Genomic DNA, 26,286 nt, shown 5'->3' on the forward strand with positions numbered 1-26,286 from the left:
GCAATTCTGACTTTATAAATTGCAGTTGAGTTTATATCATGCAATTCTGAGAAAAAAGTCAGAATTTTAAGTTTATATCTCACAATTCTGACTTTATAATTCGCAATTGTGTTTATATTATGCAATTCCGAGAAAAAAAGTCAGAATTTTGAGTTTATATCTCGCAATTCTGACTTTTATAATTCACAATTGTGTTTAAATCACGAAGTTCTGACTTTATAATTCGTAATTGTTTATATCACGCAATTCTTAGAAAAAAGTCAGAATTTTTAGTTCATTTCTTGCAATTCTGACATTATAACTCACAATTGAGTTTATATCACATAATTCTGAGAAAAAAAGTCCGAATTTTAACTTTATAACTCGCAATTCTGACTTTATTACTCACAATTATGTTTATATTACGCAATTCTTAGAAAAAAGTCAGAATTTTGAGTTTATATCTTGCAATTTTGACATTATAACTTGCAATTGTGAGTTTATATTATGCAACTCTGAGAAAAATTAGAATTTCAAGTTTATATCTTGCAATTCTGACTTTAGAAATCGCAATTGTGAGTTTATATCAGGAAATTCTGAGAAAAAGTCAGAATTTCAAGTTCATATCTCGCAATTCTGACAGTCAATTTATCTCGCAATTCTGACTTTATAACTCAATTGCAAGTTCATGTAATGCATTTCTGAGAAAAAAGTCAGAATTTCAAGTTTATATCTCACAATTTTGACTTTATACCTCACAATTATTTTTATATCACGCAATTCTGAGAAAAAAGTCAGAATTTCGAGTTCATAACTTTCAGTGTTACTGAAAAAAAAACATACTTTTAAGACCACCAGCCTTTGTTTTCACTTCCCCCTTATAATTCACTCCATGACTATACTGTTGAGACATCGCAGCTGGTGTAATCACTTTACTTATTACATATGACGAGAGCGTGTTAATGAATAATTGTACACTGTATACTCTATATATGTGGTCATGTTTTTCCACACAGAGTTGACTGCGGCAGTTGTGCATATGACATGTTAAGTGTGGACTAAAACCGTGCCAAAAGGACTTAAGCACACCTCCCATTTCAAGCAGTTTAATCTCGCCAGTACATGGCAGAGTCGTCATATTTTCACGAGCTTGTCGCTAATCCGCTGTAGGCGAACAGAACAGCGAGGCTTGTTCCTCCAGATGACAGTACGATAGTGATGGCTGTTTTTCTTGGCACTGGCGGCCAGGTTGGCGCGCACAAAGCTGATTTAGGCTCTGCCCTCTCCTCCTGGACTTGACGGCTGCCTTCCACACTGGGTGTGAAATACTGTCTGGGGATGTATTTCTGGTATGAAATATGGATGGGAGCCTGTGCATGTGTATTTAGGCAGGGAGAGGTGAGAGAAAGGTCACCGTTCACTTTGCCGCTACAGACTTGGAGGCCGTCCAGCGCAAAAAGAGACAGCAGCTTTTTCTCCCTCTCTCATTCTGCACTGCTTATGGATGATGTGCGGCGATATGAGGCATGAGAAAAGCTCACACACGTGTTTCGACCGAGAGGTATGCTGCCTATGGAAAGCATGAGCGGAGTCAGGAATGAGAGGCCTGTAACTAGGACGGGTTTTCATTCACCCCCATTGACCATATCACATTCACCAGAGGAAAAAATGAGAATTAAATAAGTCCGCCGGATAGAACTCGATCTGTGCGCGCAGCGTGCTATAAAGAGCAGAAATTGAGAAAGTGTTGTTTTCAGAGATCAGTTTTCATTGATGGTCCGGCAGTGTTTAAGCACTGAATCGTGCCATTTTCAATAAAGTAAACATAAATGCCTGATGTTTTTCTGCACAACCCTCTTCTCCAAAGGATACGTTCAATTATTCAGAAGCTTTGGGTGGGTAATGTGTAACTGATAACCTGGATGCTATTTATATTTCATTTCAAAAGGACAAATAATACCGCTGACCTCCAGGCCAAACTCAGTCCAGCTCATGTGAATTTCTGTTATGATGGAATAAGGTTAGATGATTTGTGCTACCTTTGCATCCCATTTTACTTCCAAAATGTGAACAAAACAACAAAAAAGTGATTTTATCCAGTAGGATTGGATAGTAAAATGTTGGTTAAAGATGAATAGTTGAAAAACCAAGAAGGCCTGGTTATGTCATTAATATAGAGAATTGTTTTTTTAGAATTAGAGTAACAATTGTGTTTTTTTTTTTTTGCATAGACATGCACTGATGAACTGCACACTGAAAGTTCAAGAACATACATTAGGGTCAATGTTGACTTGAGGAATAGTTCACTCAAAAATGAAAACTACCCCATGATTTAATCACCCTCAATCCATCCCATGTGTATATAACTTTCTTCTTTCAGACGAATACAATTGGAGTTATAATACAAATGTCCTGGCTCTTCCCAGCTTTGTAATGGCAGTGAATGGCTGTTGAGATTTTGTAGTCTAATAAAGTGCATCCATCCATCATAAAAAGGCTCTTGAAGGTTAATAAAGGCCTTCTGAAGCAAACTGATGCATTTGTTTAAGAAAAATATCCATATTTAAACCTTTATAAACTGTAAAGTGTAGAGTAAGCTCTCTTTAGGCTTATACTGAAATCCTCAGACAAATCCTTATTTTGTACTTCTAATTCATGACCTGTGTTTTGTTTTGCTCTCTCCTCTGTGCTTTCACGTTCGTCATTTCTCAGCGGAGCTTATGCTATGTCTACGTCCTAACCTGCTGGAATGCCACTCTTGTGAATGTGTGTACAACAGTTAGAGGAAACATAAGATTATGGTCTATAAAGTTTTAAATATGGATTTTTTTTATACAAACCATGGATTCACTCAGAAGGGCTTTATTAACCCCCTGGAGCTTTGTGGAACACTTTTTTATGATGATGGATGCCCTTTTTCTGCCATTCACTGCCATCATAAAGCTGGGAAGAGCCAGGGCAGTTAAATGCGGGAGCGAGTCCTGTAAATTATTGTTCCATGTGTGTGCGAAACATCAGTCACTCCTACATTTGTAACCATAGAAACATTTTGCCAACTTGGGCGAGTGAATAAGAATTTAGCCGTTTGGTATATCTGCCATTTTTGTGGATAAAGACACTTATTTTAACTAAGCTACCGCTTATAGATGTGCTGTGTTTCGTTTCTGTTCGGGAGGCTGCTTTAGAGAGTGCTCTTGCAGTGTTGCCATGTCCTCGTATTTACAAGCGCTTTTAGTAATGTTGTTTGGTCTTAGCTCATAAAGCTAGCCACTTTATGGAGTTAATAATGTGGGCTGTGGCGGATATGAGAAATATTATTTTTCTGGTGTTATAAAACATAAGGCATTTGGGTGTTTTACTGTTTTTTGCTTGTCCTTGTTTGTTGTTGTTTTTTCTCTGATGATCTGGCGACACTGACACTTCACTGTAGGGCTCGTAACTAGCCCCGTGTCCAAATGAGCTAAGGTTAAGACTTCTTTCGTTATTTTCTTGCATCTCACATACAGACGAAGCAGTGGCGTAGCAAGTCAGCCCCGGGCCCATATGCAAAAAAATTTGTACGGGCCCCCCAATCATTATGGGCTCCAACTCGGTTGGTTCTTAAGTACATAATGTTACGTGAGTATTCACAAGCTGTTGTATTTACAGTATAAATGCTTTGTAATTATATTTAATGTTTTCAAGTCCATTCATAATTTGTAGCACGCAAGTCACAGCCTATAAATTACATAAATTTTATGATAAAATACAAACAATAAATGTGTTTTTAAATGCTCTTTAATTTGTAGTGAGATAACTATATTCGCCTCAGATCAAGCGGCATGTAAATCAATGATCTTTTCCCTTTTAATATTTGCAGCACGAAATAAACAAATATTTGAACGCATGTTAAAAAAAATAAATAAACACGATGTCTCAATGACGATCAATCAGAGTTAAAAAAAAAAGTTAACAAAACATCTTGTGAATAAATCATTATAAGTAACATTTATCCTAGGCCTACCTCACAAAAGCCAACAAGCCCATATAACTTTGCCAACATTGTTTTATTTTTCTCATAAACCAGCCAGATAACTGAGTTGAAGCCTACGTTTTTATTGCTGTTTTTCTTGTTAAATGTAAAGACAGGTTGAATGCCACTTTGAATGACTTTTTTTTTTTTGTGCGGAGCACGCAGAATTTTCACAATAACTTTACGCAATATAACATGATTTTTTTACACAAATTCTTTTGTTTTAAAGTAGTATTTTAAAGCATTCTATAGATATATTTCTCATGTCTGTAAGGTAAATATTCACTGAGTTTTGGATCATTTTTGTGAAGCGCTCCTCCTCAAGACGGAGAAGGCAGAAAGCGCATGTCTTTAGCTATTTTACCAAAGCGTAACACTTTGTTGATATTGTGAGTGCACACAAATAAAAGACCTTTTGCCATTCCGAATGATGTATTACTCTTACTTTTATGAGCAAAAATGATGGCGTATTTTAGGTTTCCACTGTTATTAAGAAAAAAATGCAAGTGATCGCGCTGGGGCTTCCACGTTCTGCAAAGCTTGCTTTAGCTTCCACTCTCCGCTCAAACGATTGGATGTGATTAATTTAAATGTTTAAATTAATATTGTGAAATACATCAAGGCCCGGTTTCACAGACAGGGCTTAGACTAAGCCAGGATTAGGCCATAGTTCAATTAGAACATTTAAGTAATTTTTATAAACATGCTTCGAAAAAAACATTACTGGTGTGCATCTTGAGACAAAAGCGTCTCGGGCCCGTGCAGGACTCTATTTGTTCCCTAAAAGTTCCCCCTCGACTCACGGTCCCCAATCTGCCTGGGCCCATATGCACCTGCATACCCAGATGCTACGCCCCTGAGACGAAGACACATTACTGATGTGTGTTTAAATACGTCATTAACAACTAGGCTAGTTGTTCAGTTCAGTTCCGTACACACTGCATAGAATTTCTCTAAATGCGGTTGTCACTACCTGAATTTTTCGGGAGTAAATGCAGTTGTAACTCCTGTATTTTAGTGAATTATGTGTACAGAACACGCTCAAGGAGTAAAAGGTGAACTGACAACCGAATTTAGCTGCAGTGTGTAAGTAGCCAAAAGACACCTTCAACATCTCTTACATTATCACAGTTTATTCGCTATAGTTTAGAAAATGGTAATAAAATATGACAAAAACTCAGAGTTAAACTGTGTCAGAACTATCTAATTAATCTTGATAATGTCAGAAAACTTAGATACAAAGGTATGTAATGGATTAGGAATGGTTTGGAACTGTTAGTATGACAATATCTACACAACTATTAATCTTTTGTTGTCCAATTACCTAGCAATGCTTAATTTTGTTCAGGGGGTGTAAAAAGGTTGCATTAGCAATTAAAGTAAAACACAGTCAGATCACAGTGTCTGAATAATTTTTGGTCCCAAATCCCTGCTGAACCATCCTAGGCCTTAGCTGGTTTAGGCTGGAAGTAGCTGGTTTTAGCTGGTCTCCCAGTCTGACCAGGCTACGAATGTGGCCAAAACCCATCTAAAACCAGCCTGCTCACCAGCTATGTTTTTTTCAGCAGGGATTTTTTAATCAATTTTACTGGTAGTTCACTTTATCAATAATTTTTGGGTAAAATGTCAGTTTACTTTATTTTGCGATCCTCGATTACATAAATATACTATAGTGTCCTGCATCCACTAGTAAAAAATATCAAAAATTATATCTGGTGTGTGAATAATTGTTGGTCTTACTGTTTTGTCTAAAAGAAGAAAGTCATATACACCTAAGATGGCTTAAGAGGGTGAGTAAATCATAAAAAAAAAAAAAATTTGGGTGAACTATACCTTTAGGGTAAAAGAATGTCACAAAGTAACAAATATGAAGTATGAACCCAAAATAATGACCAGATGAAAGAAACCAATTTGTGATCATATCTATTTACTGCATGGAATACACTCAATATTTTATTAATAATATTAAGACAATGAAGCATTCACAAAGCACCAAGAGTGACATCTACAAGTGCATTGGCTGTAACAATGAACAGGTTATGCAAAGAATAAAACAACAAGAGTCAAAGAAAAGATTCAGAGGACAAACGAAACACAAAAACTAAAATGCGAACATCTTTGTTTTCTAAATACACCTTTTCCATCCAGATATTAGTTCAAATGAGAAGAACTGAAGGGAACAGAGAACAACATTTGGTGATACTGTGTGATTAGAGATCGGTTAGTCTGTGGCAGCTGAGAAGGCTGTTGTGATTGGTCAGAATGTACAGTCGTGGCCAAAAGTTTTGAGAATGACACAAATATTAGTTTTCACAAAGTTTGCTGCTAAACTGCTTTTAGATCTTTGTTTCAGTTGTTTCTGTGATGTACTGAAATATAATTACAAGCACTTCATACGTTTCAAAGGCTTATCGATAATTACATGACATTTATGCAAAGAGTCAGTATTTGCAGTGTTGGCCCTTCTTTTTCAGGACCTCTGCAATTCGACTGGGCATGCTCTCAATCAACTTCTGGGCCAAATCCTGACTGATAGCAACCCATTCTTTCATAATCACTTCTTGGAGTTTGTCAGAATTAGTGGGTTTTTGTTTGTCCACCCACCTCTTGAGGATTGACCACAAGTTTTAAGATCTGGGGAGTTTCCAGGCCATGGACCCAAAATGTCAACGTTTTGGTCCCCGAGCCACTTGGTTATCACTTTTGCCTTATGGCACGGTGCTCCATCGTGCTGGAAAATGCATTGTTCTTCACCAAACTGTTGTTGGATTGTTGGAAGAAGTTGCTGTTGGAGGGTGTTTTGGTACCATTCTTTATTCATGGCTGTGTTTTTGGGCAAAATTGTGAGTGAGCCCACTCCCTTGGATGAGAAGCAAACCCACACATGAATGGTCTCAGGATGCTTTACTGTTGGCATGACACAGGACTGATGGTAGCGCTCACCTTTTCTTCTCCGGACAAGACTTTTTCCAGATGCCTTAAACAATCGGAAAGAGGCTTCATCGGAGAATATGACTTTGCCCCAATCCTCAGCAGTCCATGCCATACTTTTTGCAGAAGACCAATCTGTCCCTGATGTTTTTTTTTTTTTGGAGAGAAGTGGCTTCTTTGCTGCCCTTCTTGACACCAGGCCATCTTCTAAAAGTCTTGGCTTCACTGTGCGTGCAGATGCGCTCACACCTGCCTGCTGCCATTCCTGAGCAAGCTCTGCACTGGTGGCACTCCGATCCCGCAGCTGAATCCTCTTTAGGAGACCATCCTGGCGCTTGCTGGACTTTCTTGGACGCCCTGAAGCCTTCTTAATGCAGTGGAAAGTTTTTTTCGGGATTAAGTTAATTTTAATTGCAAAGAAGGACTATGCAATTCATCTGATCACTCTTCATAACATTCTGGAGTATATGCAAATTGCTATTATAAAAACTTAAGCAGAAACTTTTCCAATTTCCAATATTTATGTAATTCTCAAAACTTTTGGCCACGACTGTATAAGGCGGTCGAGGAGGCAGAATGACAACCATTAGCCCCCATCATCGTCAAGCCCTGTCACCACAGCGCCCACATACATACTGCTACAAGCGTGCACGTATAGCATTAAAGTGACATAAGATTGCAACCATGGTTACATCACACTTAATGTGTATTAGAGATACAATTTATGTAAAAATAACAATTCGTTAAATGCTACTCTGCTTGCATAAAACTATTATCCAACTCCTTTCGCAACACATTTTGGCACCAAAGTCGAAAAGATCAGAGGCCTCATTTATAAAACCCATGTAAATTCAGATTTAATCCTAAAGTCCATGGATTTGATCCTGCGTAGGGACAAATTGGGATTTACGAAAGCTAAAATGGTCACGGCAGTGTTTCTGCATGTAAACCAAGCAAAAAGCACATTTGCCGACTTCATTTTCTGAAGACTTTTAAGTGACTAAATGAATAAATAAATGGCCATATTGTTTTTCCAGCATTCTCATTTTCACTACTCAGCTATTACCAGATTTCTATTACACAAACGTTTCATAAATGAGGCCCCAGAGCTTAACACGTTGGCACTAAAGTAGAGCTAAAAGAGTTATGATCTAAACAGAAGGATTAGTAAGTTCAAGATCAATTGCTGCCCTGCCACAATCTGTAGCATAAAGTCCACTCAATAATTCACTGGTACATCTCAACATTTAACATTTATGGGTACATGAGTATGCATGCATGAATCAAGCGGTTTTTTGTCACTGGCTAGTTTGCAAGCAGGGTGTATTTGACATGGTCATGTGGTCAGTATGTGCTACAGTGGCTGACATAAAGAAACTTCCCATAGGGAAAAAGGGCAGAAAGAACATCAGACTCCTCTATATAGAGAAGCGTTTTCAAAATGATCAAGTTGTTAACCATGAAAACAAGGACAAAGCATCCCCAGGCCATAAGCACAAGACACAGCTCATAAAAGTCTCCAAACAAGACTCCTCACTGTAATCTTTGTTGACTTCTGCAGTCCCACTGTTGCTATTTTACTCGCGCTATTTTAAAAGCAATAAACCAGGCCTGAGTTACTGGAGAACACTGTGTTGGATTAGTTTGGGGAGTTACACTTCCCTCATAATACTTTCTCTAAACTATTAACTAAATAACGACTGCGGTTTCCCATTCCTCGCACGTTCCTCAATGGAGCACTGTGTGTGTTAGCCTCTTGCTAATGCTAACTTTAGCTAGTGTCCAGACTAGACAAACAACACGCTTGCTGCTTTCAGCACTACATATCCAAGAAAGAGGGTGATGCTGAGGATGTGGTCAGACCGGGGAGGAAGAGGAAAAATTAGAGCAAAAAGTCCCTCTCTTCTCTATTTTCACAGCACCCATCAAGAAACACAGAGTGGTCCTTTTAGCAGGTGGTAAATTTAGAGGCTAGCATATTAAATTTAGCCTGTGATTAGTGCCTGTAAGGCAGGGCAGGGTGTAACTCTGCCAGGAGAGACTCACTCACTGTGCAGTGGCATACAAAGTCCCAAATGATTGCATGAGTATGCCTCAGTGTTTAAAAAAAAATCCAAAGGATTTAGCGAGGACCAGGCTATCGCTAAGCGTTTAACAGCCCTCAAACCAACACCCTTGAAAATGAAGCTTTCCGTCATAAATGCAGCGGCTTGCATCATTTGAACTCATTCCAGGAACAGGAAAGAGCATCACGAATTTCTGCTGAACGCCTTCAGCATCGTTGAGCTTTTTATACACTCTTAACAAATAAAGGTTCCAACAGGGTGGTTTTGCAGTGATGCCATAGAAGAACCAATTTTGGTTCCCCAAAGAACCATTCAGTGAACAGTTTCTAAAAGAACCATACTTTCTATAGACTATAAAGAACCTTTTGTGCATTTGCAAGGTTCCATGGATGTTCAAGGTTCTTCATACACTCTTAAAAATAAAGGTGCTTCACGATGCCATAGAAGAACCTTTTTGTCTAAATGGTTCCATAAATAACCTTTAACATCTGAAGAACCTTTCTGTTTCACCAAAGGTTCTTTGTGGCAAATAAGATTCTTCAGATTATAAAATGTAAGCAAGAAATGGTTCTTTGACTGAATGGTTCTTTGTGAAACCAAAAATGGTTCTTCTATGGAGGTTCTTGAAGAACCTTTTGAAGCACCTTTATTTTTAAGAGTGTAGAACCATTGCTCTCTGTTGAAAAAAAACAGCATTTGCTGGTTAGGTAGGTTTTGAAGCATGGATGCTGGTTTGAGCTGGTCATAAACTGGTCCTGAGCAGGAGCTACACTTTTAAAAATACAGGTGCTTTAAAAGGTTCTTCACAGCGATGCCATAGAAGAGCCATTTTTGGTTCCACAGGTTCTTTAAATAACCATCTCTTTCGTACCTTTTTAGAATCTGAAGAACATTATTTTCCCACAAAGAACATTTAGTGAAACAGAAAGGTTCTTCGTGTATTAAAGGTTTTTTTATGGAACCATTTAGACAAAAATAAGGTTCTTCTATGGCATCGTAAAGCACCATTATTTTTAAGAGTGTAGTTGCTTAGGACTAGTACATGACCAGCTAAGAACAAGCTTAAACCAGCTCATAACCAGTTAAAAACCAGCTTAAATCAGCATCCATGCTTCATAACCTACCTAACCAGCATATGCTGTTTTTTTTTTTTAACAGGGCTGCCAATAAAGAACCTTTTCAAGAGTGTAAGGGAAAAATGTCCTTGGATTAGCATTATGTGCATGTTCTTTACAAAAACGTACTTTGGTTGTACCAGGTTACAGTGCGTACTTAGAAGAACCATAGAAGAACCATGGTACATGCTCTAAAAACATGGCACTACAATGGTACATGTCCAAATCCCATGAAAATACCATGCTACCATATCCTAAAAAAAAACATTGTAATGCCATAGTCAATTGTTTTTGTATTGTCAATTTTACTATTTAAACCAGCATAAGCTGGTCTTCAATTAGTCTATCTGGTCTCCCAGCCTAAACCCTGGAAGAGCAACTAAAACCAGGCTGGTTTGGATCGTATGTATGGATCGGGGAGAGGTTGTGAAACTGCCTGCTGTGACCAAGCGCTCATATTTTGTCTGTAAATTCAATGAAAGGCATATTATTCTCAAAGCTGAAGTCTTGAAAGCAGATGACATCATCTGACGTGTACCGCTACACAGTTGACAAAGTGAGCCTGTATACAAAGCATACAGTGTGCAGGGCGGAAGAAATTTAAAGATGGTTGTTTTGCGTATTTATTCAGGTCATTCGAGCGGAAAAATAGAGTGAAATTTTTTTTTTCTAAAATTAACTAAATGACTTCCTTTCGGTGACAACCGAGGTGTATTCTGAAAGAGTTTAATTGCGGACTTAATTGCGGTTCAAATAAATGGCTTCAAAATGGGCGCTACTCTGCCAGAAAACTGGACACTATAATTAAGTCATTGAGCTCAATATAAATAAATCAAAAGACATGGAAGATTTTTCATTCACAATAACAACCTAGGAGATGCAGCACACCTTTGGTCACTGATCATTAAACATCCAAATACTGCAAATGTACCAGTTTTAAATATTATTTATGGTTTGACATCTGCTTGGACCTTAAAAATGCTGAAAATATTAGCATGATTTTATTCACTTGGATTGAATTTTTGTGTAAGACCAAGCAGATCAAAAGTATAGAGTTTTATAACTATATCTTTACAGTGTTCAGGAAATCTTAACCCCTAGTGCACACAATTATGATGAGGGAAGCATAGCTGCATGCTTCATAATGAATAAAAGTGCAACATTATCAAGTGGAACCAATCACACTTTATAACACAACTGGACATCAATCCAATAAACATTAAATATATACGCAGTGATGGCATCTGTCTGTTCTCCAACAATATCTAAAGTGAAAACAACCTTAGAGGTATCTATACAAGTTTTACAGAGGACTTTGTCTGTCCACTTCGGCTGTTGCATATATAACCATGTTAGCTAAAATATCGCCTCGAGTACATACCATATGCACAGGCAAGGTAAGAGACACTTGACACGAACATAAACCTCGGGTGACTCATGCGGAGAATATGGGGGATAAATTGACATCCTATGAATAAGGTCCATAAAAAACACACAGACAAACAATATAATCTGTTTATATGCATGTACTTGAGTCTAAGTCATTGTGCGGTACACAAACAACAATTAAAGTGCCATACGTCATTTTAGACGGTCACCGATAAAAATAGAAAATAGTAAAATAGATTGTTTAAAACAACGATTATGCTGGCATATGACACTACGTGAGGGGTTAGTTTTAAATAATCTGTCCTCTCTATCATATGGCACATGGTGCACCGTGCTCCCTCCACCCCGCAATTAATTCATGCCTTTCACTTCTGTCTGCCTCGAATTTAAAAATAAAGCATGCTTAGTGCTGAGAGGTGCGTGTATAACTGTGATCCTGTCCATGTACACAAGGCTTAACAAGTGCTGCCTCAGGGAACTTGACACTTGTAGGAGGTCACTGTAAAGTATCTCGAAGGTATTGCTGATACATTAGCCATGACTTAGCAAATAGGCATATAGTTTACGTGACTAGATATTTAACATCAATTTTAGAGAGTCAGGTATGAAGACTTCCAAGATTATTTGTTTATATTTTAATCACCGGACTAAGCTTCTGTAGATGTCATCCATTTTGCCTGACAAAAGAGGCTAGTTAATGTGACAACACTGCTTGAAACAGTGTAAAACACTAGAAGATGGAATGCAAGAGCATGCGGCTATGCTAGTGGAGATCCAAAGGATATCAGGTCATAGGAAAAAGAGCAGAGAGAATAAGACCATCTCAATCCCAGCATGCTCGACACTTCAGCACATAAGCTTGACAGAATGTACTGCACTGAAACATATGTATGCATTCCATGTGTAGTATTAACCGAAAAAAACTGCTGCAAGTTCATAACATCCTCTGTTGCTGTGTCTGAAGCCAGCTGTATAATGGATAATATGAGCCACATACTCCTCTGGCAGCAAAGCTCTTGCCCACACTCCAGCCTCTCTCGGGCACAAAGCCAGACCTCATTTGACCTTGAGCGGTGGCTCTCTCTCTAGCCAGCGCACACGGACTTTCTGTTTGTAGTGATACTCCTTCAGGAAGTCCTGCATGGTTGGAGGCAGTGGCAGGGCACCAATGCCATCGTAGGTGGTGTGTCTGCAGATGGCAGCTCGTGCCAGGTGCTGAAGGCTGAAAGGGAAAGTCCGGTGTAAGGGAGCAGTGAGCAGGGGCTCAAAGAACATACAGGCACTGGGGTCTTTATAGTGCTCCAGCAGGCCTGTTACTGTGGAAGAGTGGAAAACGCAGGGGTCATGCGCATCGAAGCTGAAGTTGTGATTCCATTGTTCAATGCGTGCATGCAGCGAACGATTGTAGCGCCGAAAACTAACGGAAAATAAGTAGTCTTCCTGTGCGGAGTCACGTAACAGGAAGGTGCCCTCGGGTCGTCCGTCCAGCAGTGCTTCTGCTTGGTACCGGTCCATCACCCCCCAATAACAAGGAAGTGCAGTTATGGCCTGTAGGTCAGGCACCAAACAATGGATATAGTCAATCTGTGTGTGCACCTTCCAAGGCCCTGGCTGTCTGGAGCAATGAGTGTCCCCAGAAGCATGCCTCTGCTTGGGCCTCCGAGTCTGTAAGCAAAGAGTAGTCGAGTCCTCCTCAGAATCACAGTCAACAGTGTGGGATGGCACTGCCATACTCACTGCAACCTGTGCGGCAATCCCAGATAACCCTCCAGAAATGGAGGAGACTGTTCCCAGGCTTCTCCCTTCCCCAAGTCCTTCCCCAACACCAGGAGCCATCTTTGGTCCTAGTTTATAGAGGGAAGAGTTTTGTGAAGTTGCCTCCAGCGTATGGATCTGCGCATTTGGAGGGGGATCGACTCCTTCCTCTATGCTAAGTCTTCGCCGTTCACGCAGCCTCTCCTCCTCGTCCTCAGGGGACGGATGTGTTGAATCAAATGCGTCCAAAAGAGCAGTTGAGGAATGAGGACTTACTGGCGCTGTATGTTGCTTAATTAGGTGCCACTTGTTGGCTAGATCCGAACCGGGTGGGAACGGGCATGTTTCGAGCATCAGTTCAGTCAGGTGGATCTTACGTTTGGAGGACACCTGGCCTTTGGCCGACTGAGAGCGGCGGTGTGTGGGGAGAGGAAGGCACAAGCCTACGGTGTCCCGAAGTCGCTGTCGTAAAGAACGGGTGCTAAGGCTGCGGCCACTGCTGCCAGCTCCTACAGAATCATTAATCTCCTGGATAGAGCTAACTCCGTAGCGACGCTCCCTCCTTGCTGTACTTCCTCTTGAGCGTCCCGTTCGCCTGTCAGCCTCGAGTGAGCTTTGTGTTTTAGTTGAGCAAGAATGTTTCTTTTTACCTCCCCAGGGAGCGTGCCGGGAGTAGGAGTCCCTGCGAACAAGGGGACCCCTACGTGCATCCTCGCTCTCTTTGTCAATGGAGATTTCTACTATCTGGGGAATGTCTGCCACACAGTTATGGCCTCTGCGTCCTCCAGTAACCAGTGTGAGTGGTGACAAGTTCCGTGAGGGTGTGGAAGACCTAGTTTCATAGGGTTCTGCATGTGCTCCCCTGCCCAAGTCCACCACACAGTGGACACAATCTAAATCCTGGCTACACAGATGGGACTCTGAGCCATCGTTATGGAAGAGGGCTTGGCATCGACTCCTGAGGTTACCCCACATCTTGCCCACTTTCTCCATAGAATGGAGACCACGACCTATTGGGGAAACAAAGAATTAGCAATTAAAATCTTGTCACTGATCATAAATCAGTGAAATGGTGACTTTATTTTGGTATACACTGGACGGGAGATGTTAGGCGTTGTGTTAGTATGTTATTTCAAACTGTAAACTGTAGGGCGATGTGTTAAGATGGTAGTTTGACAAAATGGAATGTGAAACATGTTAGACAGATAAAGCAGCATTAAAACATGTTTAATTTATGTGCACAATTTTATACACAAAGTGTATGCATATGTTGGGTGGGTGCAGGAGTTGTACAGTTAGCACAGAGTTGCCAGGCAGACATGCATCGACACAAGGCCATGGCTATAAATGAACTAAGGGATCTGCTCCCAGCTGATCTGCTGGTATGTACTGTATTACTGAGCCAGTCTGGACCTGACCAAGAACTTTCACTGTCATGGCAGCAGACAGACACACATGCGCATTTATATACATACACACTCAAATGCACAATGGAGTGTGGATAGGGGGAGCACAGACAGAACATGCAGACAGTCAAAAAAAAAAGTCTGTCTGAGGGGTGGTTTCTGTTCCCTTTTTCAGGAAGAAAAAGTGCTGATCTTGTTTAAAACACTGTGGTTGTACTGCACAAATTATGCTAAATTGAGGCCACCGACAGATCACGCTCAGATCTCCTCATTATAAGAGGAGACCAAACGTATCATCTTCACAGAGCAAAATATATGGTTGACTAGTCTAATGCCAGGATAATACATATGAATTAAGGAGAGGGAGAACTTAATATTTGAACAGGCGATCTCATGAGCTTACAAAAAGTCCTCCAGCAACTCCAAAAAGATCTGGACAGGCTGGATTCTATGGGAGATTATTATCATATCCAAGTCATACCAGCACACAACGCTGCATGGTATGAAGCACCACAATAAAACATTTATCTCTGTGTATAGACTCTGTAATTGGGCACATTAATTATACCACAAAGATGAGCAGAGAAAATCTAGTCTTATTCTGGCCATTGGTCATCTACTGATTCAGAAAGGTGCTCGCAAATAGTGGTCGATCAATAAAAGGTTTTAAATGCCAAATGGTGAGTAAGGTGAACAAGAGCAAGGTGGCCCATTTATAAATACAATTTAATGAATTTAAAATTTAAAATCAAATACAGTTGACGCCAAAAGTTTACATACACCTTGTAGAATCTGCAAAATGTTATTATTTTATCAAAATAAGAGGGATCATGCTAAACGCATGCTTTTTTTTTTTAAATTAGTACTGACCTAAATAAGATTTCACATAAATACCTTATTGATCCACAGCTGTGATTTTTTATTTAGTGATAGTTGTTCATAAGTCCCTTGTTTAACCTGAACAGTTAAACTGCCCGGTGTTCCTCAGAAAAATCCTTCAGGTCCGACAAATTTTTTGGTTTTTCATAATTTTTGTGTATTTGAACCCTTTCCAGCAATCAATGTATGATTTTGAGATCCATCTTTTCACACTGAGGACAACCGAGGGACTCATATGCAACTACTACAGAAGGTTCAAATCTCACTGATGCTTTAGAAGAAAAAACACAATGCATTAAAAGCAGTGCATTGAATTTGAAGATCAGGCTAAATGTAGCTTATTTTGTCTTTAGGGAAACATGTAAGTATCTTCTGTAGCTTCTGAAGGCCAATACTAAGTGCAAAAAATATGACATTTAGGCAAAATAAAAATATATATATTTACATCTTTCTGTTCAAAAGTTTTTACCCCCAGCTCTTAATGCATGGTGTTTCATTCTGGAGCATCAGTAAGCGCTTGAACCTTCTGTAATAGTTGCATATGAGTCCCTCAGTTCCTCAGAGTGAAGAGATAAATCTCAAAATCATACAGTCATTGTTGGAAAGGGTTCAAATGCACAAAAATGCTGAAAAACCAAAGAATTTGTGGGACCTGAAGTATTTTTCTAAAGAACAGCGGGCAGTTTACTGTTCAGGACAAACAAGGGACTCATGAACAACTATCACTAAACAAAAAAAAAAAAAAAAAAAACACAGCTGTGGATCATTCAGGTAACAACACAATATTAAGAATCAAGTGTATGTAAACTTTTGAACAGGATCTTTTTTATAAATTCAACTATTATTTTCTCTTATGGACAATATGTAAAAGTCTTTTATGTGAAACATCTTATTCAGGTCAGTACTAAATAAACAATAACATTTTTTAGGTAAAATAATTAACATTTTGCAGATTCTACAAAGTGTATGTAAACTTTTGACTTTTTAACCGTAGATTCAATAAAACAACTTATTTTAGATAACAGCAAGGAACAAAGGTACAAAGTGTATGTAAACTTTTGACTTTTTAACCGTAGATTCAATAAAACAACTTATTTTAGATAACAGCAAGGAACAAACTAGGAAAGGAAAGGAAAGGAAAGGAAAGGAATCCATACTAGGAATTTGTGCTCTGCATTTAACCCATCTAAGTGCACACACACAGTAGTAAACACACCGTGAACACACACCCGGAGCAGTGGGCAGCCATTGCCCAGGGAGCAGTTGGGGGTTCGGTGCCTTGCTCAAGAGACTCCCCTCAGTCATTGTATTGAGGGTCGAGAGAGCACTGGAAATTCACTCCCCCCACCTACAATCCCTGCTGGACCTGAGACTCGAACCCGCAACCTTTGGGTTACAAGTCCGACTCTCTAACCATTAGGCCACAGCTGCCCCAACAATTGCTTATCTCAAATAGAAATACAATAGAAATCCCAAATACTCAAGGGCTGACACCACGTCTACACCAGACGCAAGGGTTGTCGTGCAGCAAAAGTCTGTCTACACTGGACGTGACAAAGCCTCACACCGCTGTAGACATGGTGTGAGGGTTGCTGTTCAGGAGAAGGCCTACGTCAGTTAAGTCTTTGAATGAAGGTGTATTCTGCCCTATTAAATATTCCGTATAAGGTTCCAGAACTGAGTTTGTATGAGTAGCAAATAGCAATTAACATGGTGTAAACATTCTGTTCAATCACATTTGCAGTTATGTAATGCACAGCATTTATGACTTCGCCTTTTTAACTACTCTGAATTGCATAAGCCAAATTACTCCATCAAATCAACTACTGATTTCATGCTTTAAAATTGCTCTTTGGAAACTCTTGAAAGCCCAAATTCCATTCCTTCACTGTGCTCTGCACAACTGTAATAGGTTCTTAATTGAAAGTCTATTAACAGTGCACATTTTTAGTTTTAGGTGCTGTTTCATATTTAAGGGGTTAGGGTTGCACGGTATACCGGTACTACGGCAGTATCTCGATACTAAAGTTTAAAAAAACCCGCGGTGCCATTGCATTTTTGAAACGGTAGTACCGTAAGATACGTTGTATGCACGGCAGGAACACTGTTGAAAACGTTCATTTGAACATGCATGCCAGAAGAAACATTACAACTTGATTGCCAAAATGTCCTTCTGTTGTGCTTTGTGTAGTACAGGCTGTGTAATTCAGTGTTTCCCAACACTTCAGTTCGGTTTGAAATGAGAAGGTGCACGCGCACGTCGTTGTTCACGCTGCAGTTTATCAGAAGTGAGGGTCTGATATTCAGACCGTCTAATGCCATTTAAAAAATAGCCGCTCAAGAATCACTTATTAAACATCAAAATGTTTTACAAGAGTATTTTCGTATTTTTATTCATTTGCCCACTTTTAGAACAAGTGTAATAATTCGTTTCTGGAAGCATCTTTGCGATCACGAATGCAATTCCATTCATTAACATAGTGGCTTTGCACTTGGTTCTTATCAATCGTTATATATATATATATATATAACAACATATAACATTATAAATTAATACGTTTTAATATAGAAGCTGCTAACTTACACATATCAAGATTGCTGCAGTTCAGCAATATGACACGATAAAGATGTTGTACTTTCGTTTTTGTGTTCGAATCCGAGTTGGTTTGGGCGAATCTCTGATTCACTAAGCCATTCATAAAAACAGTCATTTGATTCTAGTGTTGGGCGATATGCACATTTTTCATATCGTCATATCGTCAGCCTGTGAGATCGCCGATACACCATACTATCGTGCTAATTTATTTAATGATATGTAAATGTCAATATGTAATAAATTCCTTATTCGTTTTGTAAGGGTAGTGCATGTGACTAAGTTGTGCGTGTACAGAGCGCTGACGGTAGTTCTGTTGGATAGGTTCAAGTTTACTTTCGGTTTCATTCTCTGCTATCTTCAGGGAGCGGTAAATGTGCGTGCATGAATGTAAATGAATGTATCTTTCTATACCCGTCATATTTCGATAATGTTACCGCTGCATGTCTGATTGTTGTCATCAGTTCATGTTGTAGTTCAGTTCATATTTGTGGAGAAACGGTGCCCGTGTAATTCACGTGCATATGTTTAGCGCCATTTTATCGCATCGTAATTCTAGTTAACGCATACAGATGTTAGTGAGGTGAATGTTTATGTTTACTATGTACAGACGGATTCTCATATATCGTATTTAATTCAGCCTAAACCACATTTTACTACCTCTGTTATCCTAATGACTGTCTACACTTAATCTATGTACACTGTATGATGAATAAATCTCTTACCCATTTTCACTGCACGTTTATACCGCGGCAAGTTTCTGAGGCATCCTAGAACCGACTCTCCGCGCTGCATCGCTAAAGTTAGGTGCCTTTTTGACGCATAATAATAATAATAATCGTCTTACTATCGTCAAAGGCATCAGCAACAGGCGATATCTTTGACTATCGTCGATACACGATACTATCGTCTATCGGCACAACCCTATTTGATTCGCCCATGAATGATTCAGCTGTTTTGAAAGAATTGTTTGAATGACTCAGTGAGTGATTCAATCATGAACACTGCTGCCACCTGCTGGATGTTTTAAGTTTCCCATCACATTACATTATTTTCCAACATATTTCTATATTCAGAGTTATGTATTTAAACATTAATCTTATAACATTACTTTTGCAATTATAAGTACAGTGTACATGTATAGACACCACATCTAAATGTCACTCCATGCAGCTTCTGTGCGGTGCTAAGATGGGTTTCGTTTACATGATTTCATGGATAACAATAGCCAGTCATTCATTCACATTAATGAAGTATTCAGAGAAAAATCTTGTCTGTTTTCATTTACATTTTTATTTATGAAATTTAGATTCATTTTGTAGAATTGAATTTTAAACGAACAGAATACTGCATGGTATCGTGATACTACTTGGTATCGCGATACTTCAGCTGGTACAGTATCGCAAGTCATTTTTATGGTATCGTGACAGCCCTATAGTGCTGCTTCCTTTTACTACAGGAAGTAATTTCAAACAATACCACCTTTCCCGAAATTAAGAGGGACCAAACCACCAGGATGAATGCACAAGCAATCACAGAGCCTACAAAAGAGTTTATCAAAGCTATTATGTATGATCATGATGATGTTTCGACATATTTGGCAAATTATTCAATGCATCTAAACTATCTAGTACATGTTAAGTCTTTTTTAAAATTGTAAATATGCCAGTGGGATGTTATGCAGTTATGCAAAGTTATATAAGACTGCAGAAACACTGACACACTGAGATAGGGCTTTGGACTGAAACTATTCAATGATCCAGTGCTTCAAGCACCAATGCTCTAAGCTATCCAATTATCCAGTTTCAGTCTAGCAACAATTATAAGGGTTTCACTAAAAGTGTAAATGCTGAGAAGTTGGCAAACACATTAAATCAAGCATTTTACATTTAGCTGAACGCCAGCCAAAAAAAAACATTGCACCTGCAGAGTAACGTTCACATACTTCAAATATACAACGTGATGAGACATGGATTCTTTCATTTCACACGCTCTTATTTTCTAACTCTGCCCTTTCAACCTCCAAATACATCTTTAAAGTACCGCAATATCAGATGCATCAGCCTTGTTGATTTTTCCATGGGAGTTGGCATAATTTTTCCTTGACTATGCAAATCACCTTCACAAAAACAAACAGCTTTGGCTTCCAAGAATGAATGCACAAGAGAGGGTATTCTCTCCCTAAACGTTCCTGGGACAATAAAGGTGAAATAACCTTTTGAAGAACATTTCTGAGACTTTCTTCACAAGCGATAGTTGAAAAAACAGTTTGTTGTTTAACTTTTTCTTTCTCTGTATTATTTTCTTTCTTCTATGAAACAGCAGATATTAGCCAAAATGTCCATGCTTCTGCTTTCCATGCAATGAAGCGAATGCAAATAAATGATAGTGCTGCACAGAAATTTCAGCAACCAAAAATATTCAGCCGAAACAGTGAAAATACATTTTCGGAATAAATTAATAGTTTCGGAGGGCCGAAATCATTGACCGAAACGGAAATGTTTAATTAGTGCTCAGGGTTCACACAAGCATTACTTTTATTGATTTTCAAGGACTTCAAACAAGGATCTCACTTTTCGAACAATTCAAATGATTAAAAAATAGATAAATGTATAAAAAATTATTTTTAAAAAGGCAAAAATTAAGTTTTCTACTGATCAAGAAAAAAATCAATCAATAAAATAATTCACGAAATCACTCTAAAATCCTGATCTGAAACAAATGCTTTGCAAACCTATACTGAACTCCTGATCTGAATCAAAAGATTCGCAATCCAAGCTCCAGGCTTGATCTTAAATTCTGAACTTCGGAGTGGGTTCGCAAATCTTTTGCTTTAGATCGGAACTTCAGAGGGTGGATCGCTAATCATTTGATTTAGTTTAGGACTTCGGTGCAGGTTTGTGAATCATTTGTTTCAGATCAAGATATTTTTTTCCCCTTAAACAGTAGAACTCTGCGTAAACAATATTGCATTACTCCCGAAAAAGTAACTAATTACGGTACTTAGTTACTGTACTTTTTATGGAAAGTATGGGTTACATTACTTTTCCATTACATTTTAAAGCGGTGAAGTGCTTGCTTGTTTGTTTTTAATTTAGAAAGTACTAATATATTAGTACTAAGTTCTAATTTTGGCAAATTGACACACCAAAAGCCTCAGGCTGAGGGAAAAATAAATTCATGTCTGTAGAGGAGGTTGAATTGGATCATCGAAGGTCAGCAGCACAGACACTGGTTAATAAAATGGCAATAAATACATAAAGGATATTTGTCTTATTTAACATTTAATTTACTGCAGGTTTGTGTCATATTTTAAGTTGCATTTCACTGTTTTTATTTATGTTTAAGAATAATGAATCTTTTTTTAGCGAGTGGGATATATTAATGCATGTTCACATTTACTCCAGAACTAAAGTAACATCGATTTCTACCAACATGGGGACAGAAGAGCTTTCAATCAATAAATGGGGAAGAAAAGTAACTGCCATGACTTATTTGAAAAAAATAACTTTTCTTGCAAATTAAAAAGAAATGCATTACTTTACTAGTTACTTGAAAAAAAATCTGATCTGATTAAACAACTCTCATTACTTACCAACACTGTTTAGCATTACATTATTTGCTCACCAATGCAGTGAATGGGTGCCGTCAGAAAATTCAGACAGCTGATGAAAAGATCACAATAATCCAAAAGTAATCTACAAAACTCTACGTCTTGTGAAATGAAAAGCTGCATGTTTTTAAGAAATAAATCCATCATGGCATTTTTAACTTTAAACCATCAATTCTGGCAAAAGAGTAGAGTTTTCTATCCATAACATTGCTTTCTCCTTTGAAAATCTAATTCTGTCTGAATCAGGAGAGAAAAATGCATGAATCAAGTATCATTTGCCAGCGAAAAGAGTCCAAAAACGTCTAAACAAATATCTGTGTGGAGTTTGATATTAGAGAACAACAGTGGATGGACTTTTACGTTGGAGGAAGCGTTACGGAGTTTGGACTTTTGGCCAAAAATGATGATTTTTGGCCAAGTAAAAAATGCCTTAATGGATCCGTTTTTTTTCTTTCTTTTTTTTTTCAAACATGCAGCTTTTGGATTCACAAAAGTTTGGATTATTGTGATGTTTTTATCAGCTGTTTGGACTCTCATTCTGACGGCACCCATTCGCTTCAAAGGATCTACTGGTGAGCAAGTAATGTAATGCAAAATTTCTCTAAATCAGTTGAAATTAATAAACAAACTAACCTACATTTTAAATGGCCCGAGTGTAACTACAGTTTCTGGGGTGATTCATTCCTTTTAATATCACATGACAGGTGCACTTCATGTCAATGCATTCTCAGAAAACAAATGCCTTGCCCTTCTTTTGACTAATAAACGAGCGCAAAGATGAGAGCACTTGGATAACTCTCACTTCTGCGACCGTGCATGTCGTGTGGAAGTTCCCTTCAGAAGCCTTTACTTCAGACTCCTAATTAGACAGTCAAATAGGGACAGTCTGTCTTCTCTCAAAAACTGCTCTGATCCAGCTCCCTCTCGGATGAGAAAATGCAGAAAAGCATGAGAGCTTCCCAGAATTAACAAGGCCAGAGCTCAAGCACATGTCATTATCAGACCAGCAGTTTGGGATATGAAACTCCTCTCTTGTAGCTCTCCTGCATAAAGGCACTTCAATTTGGCGGTGCCGGTCATGAGTGAGTGCGAGGATGAAGTGCCAGCGCGAATGAGTGTCAAGAGCTCGGCAGCTCTTCTACCTCTACCCTTTGTACTCATTATTCAGATCAGACTTCAAAGAAGATCCAAGAGCGTTCTAAAGAAGTGACCCAAAATAAAATTGCATTGATTATTAATGTTATTGTTACTTTGAAAATAATAATACATTATATACATGCATTACTTGAATGCACTGCAATGGGTGTGCGAGCAAGAATGAGAAAAGGAGAAAGCAACAGTATAATCATAAAAATGACCAGTGACTGTACATGCAGTTGAGGTCAAACATCCCCCTTTTCAGAATCTGCAAAAATGTTCATTATTTTATTAAAATAAAAGGGATTATACAAAAAATGCATGTTATTTTTTATTTAGTACTGACATGAATAGGATATTTCACAAAGATGTTTCCATATAGTCCACATGAGAAAATAATAGTTGAATTTATAAAAGTGACTCCTTTCAAAAGTTTACATCCCCTTGATTCTTAATGCTGTGTTGTTACCTGAATGATCCACAGCTGTTTGTTTTGTTTAATGATAGTTGTTCATGAGTCCCTTGTTTGTCCTGAACAGTTAAACTGCCTGCTGTTCTTCAGAAAAATCCTTCAGTTTTCCAGCATTTTTGTGTGATTTTGAGATCCATCTTTTCACACTGAGGGAAACTGAGTGACTCAGCTGCAACTATTTCAGAAGGCTCAAACACTCACTGATAATCCAGAAGAAAGAAAAAAACATGCATTAAGAGCCGGGGGTGAAAACTTTTAAAAATAATGGAGATTTTTGCCTAAATATCATGTTTTTCCTTTTAGTACTGCCCTTCAGAGGCAGCTAAAGAAGATAGTTACATGTTTCCCAGAAGACAAAATAAAAAAGTTACATTTACTCAATCTTCAAATTCAAAAAGTTTTCAATCCTCCAGCTCTTTGAGCATTAGTGAGCATTTGAACCTCCTGTAATAGTTGCATATGAGTCCCTCAGTTGTCCTCAGTGTGAAAAGATGGATCTCAAACCCATACAGTCATTGTTGGAAAGGGTTCAAATACACAAAAATGCTGGAAAACCAAAGAATTGAGGGACCTGAAGGACTTTTCTGAAGAACAGCAGGCAGTTTAACTGTTCAGGACAAACAAAGGACTCATGAACAACTATCACTAAACAAAAATCATTCAGGTAACAACACAGTATTAAGAATCAACTGTATGGAAACTTTTGAACAGTGTCACTTTTATAAATTCAACTATTATTTTCTCTTGTGGACTGTGTGTAAATGTCTATAATGTGAAATATCTTACTCAGGTCAGCACTAATTAAACAATAACATGCATTTTGTATGATTCCTCTTATTTTGGTCAAATAATTAACATTTCAGCAGATTCTAAAAAGGAGAAGTAAACTATTGACCTCAACTGCATCTTGCACAACTAAATGCAGTTGAACTGTAGTTTAATACATGTAACATTTGCTCCAAACTGAGATAAAAAAAAGACCAAATGTACATACAGGGTGTTAAATAATTTCATATCAAAACTGCATTCTGAAAATGTAATAGGTAATCTTGCAAATGTAAGCTATTCCAAGGCACAATATCCAAATTTAAATTACTACAGCTTAAAAAAGAAAAATTCACAGCATAGATTATAATATGTGACCCTGGACCACACCAGTCTTAAGTAGCACAGGTGTATTTGTAGCAATAGAAAAAAAAACATCAGGATGTTAAGTAAAGATCATGTTCCAAGAAGATATTTTGGAAATTTCCTACATTAAATATATCAAAACGTTTTTGATTAGTAATAGGCATTGCTAAGAACTTCATTTGGACAACTTTAAAGGCAATTTTCTCAATATTAAGATTTTTTGGCACCCTCAGATTCCAGATTTTCAAATCGTTGTATTCTGGCCAAATATTATCCTATCCTAACAAACCATCAATGGATAGCTTATTCATTAAAAACGACCCTTATGACTGGTTTTGTGGTCCAGGGTCACATATTATGCGCATTAACGACCTGAAGAAGACCGGACCTCCTGACGAAGAAGTTAAACTACACCTAAGTGCTTCACTCTAAAGAGAAAAACTCGACAAAGTTAGACTACCGCTGTTAAGCAGCCTCATATTAAACCCAGAAAATATCCTCTGCAATTTCTCTCAATTCGACACGCCTATTCTCATGGGGTCCAGATGAGTGGCCTGGCTTTTGGACAACATTAAGGGGCGGAAGTGTGTTTTCTTTCGAGAGGAGAAAAAAAGAAGAAGGAAAAAAAGTAAAGAATAGTTATTTGTGGACCATTACTTTCAGAGACAAAGACGTGGAACGGCTTATGGCAAGAGCGAATCCTCCGACGTAACCTTGCGGACTGTAATAGTTTAAGAAATGATAGCTCATTCTGAGTGGCAAAGTCATTTTTAACATTTTTTATTTTTTTGGATATCTGAGGTGACACATGGATTACTTAATTTTACTTTTTAAGAAAGCGACTGTCAAAACGACCATTTAAAATAAATGCAAAAATATGGTTATAAATGTGGGGAAACGTTTATAGTCATTCCCTCAAAACAAAATCTTAATAGACATGTTTTAACGACTATATCTAAGACGCTAGTCTAACTAAATCAGATATCAGCTGACGATAAGAAACCTAACCATCTGACTAGCTCATAAACCAAATATTTGTACAAAGTCGTCGGTCTTTATTATATAATCGCAAATGTAATGTTAAATACAGTAATGTACAGCCTGTACTGTCTATCCTTCATTCAGTGCGTAACCACAAAATACCGTAATGCATTCCGTAACAGCGCTTGAACGCAGATGGACGCATAAGTATCAGATTCAGAAGTGTTTTTTTTTAGAAAATTAAATCTCCTTCAAAGTATTTTGAGTGACAAATAGGTGAGTGTGTGCGGTGAGCAACGTGGAGAGAGAGAGAGAGAGAGAGAGAGAGAGAGAGAGAGAGAGAGAGAGAGAGAGAGAGAGAGAGAGAGAGACATGAGGATGTTGGAATGTTACATTGTAACATTCATGGAGGGGAAACATGCAAAAGCAGCGGGGACATCACTCGCGTTCCGTTACATTAAATCGCGCATAAAAGCGGTTAGGAATAACGCGTTGCAATACGCAACGCGCAACGCAGAAAAGCGGCTATCGCCAAAGTGGCGTACTCACCCCTTCTACTAGTGAGTATTACTTCGCATCCGTCTTTTGTCTGAAGGCTGTTAAAGCTGTTAGACTCGCTACTGTCCCACATACGCTCAGCCCTGGCGAATAAAACACGAGCGAGGGAGCAGAAGTGCTCATTCCTGAGGTTGGCTTGTGGAAAGCGGAAGAACAACTGAATCCCACATCGTTCTGGTTGCTTGGAATGGCAGCACAATCCGAGGCCAGATCTCCGATCCGCCGAGCCCGTGCTTCTGCTGCTTGACAAGCCGAGCAAAGGCGTGAAG

At 38.5% G+C, this 26,286-nt stretch overlaps 1 protein-coding gene across 1 annotated transcript; it reads right to left on the reverse strand.

Annotated features, from left to right (window-relative positions):
• Window positions 1-5,915: 5,915 nt before the first annotated feature.
• Window positions 5,916-26,260, reverse strand: socs5b (suppressor of cytokine signaling 5b). Its single transcript, XM_073834227.1, has 2 exons — window positions 26,009-26,260; window positions 5,916-14,257 (listed from the first exon to the last, which is right to left on the reverse strand). Exons 1-2 carry the CDS (start codon window positions 26,088-26,090, stop codon window positions 12,549-12,551), a joined length of 1,791 nt encoding a protein of 596 aa, XP_073690328.1. The 5' UTR covers window positions 26,091-26,260; the 3' UTR covers window positions 5,916-12,548.
• Window positions 26,261-26,286: the final 26 nt, after the last annotated feature.

This window comes from Garra rufa, chromosome 2 (genome assembly GCF_049309525.1).
Source record: "Garra rufa chromosome 2, GarRuf1.0, whole genome shotgun sequence".
NCBI classification, from domain to species: Eukaryota; Metazoa; Chordata; class Actinopteri; order Cypriniformes; family Cyprinidae; genus Garra; species Garra rufa.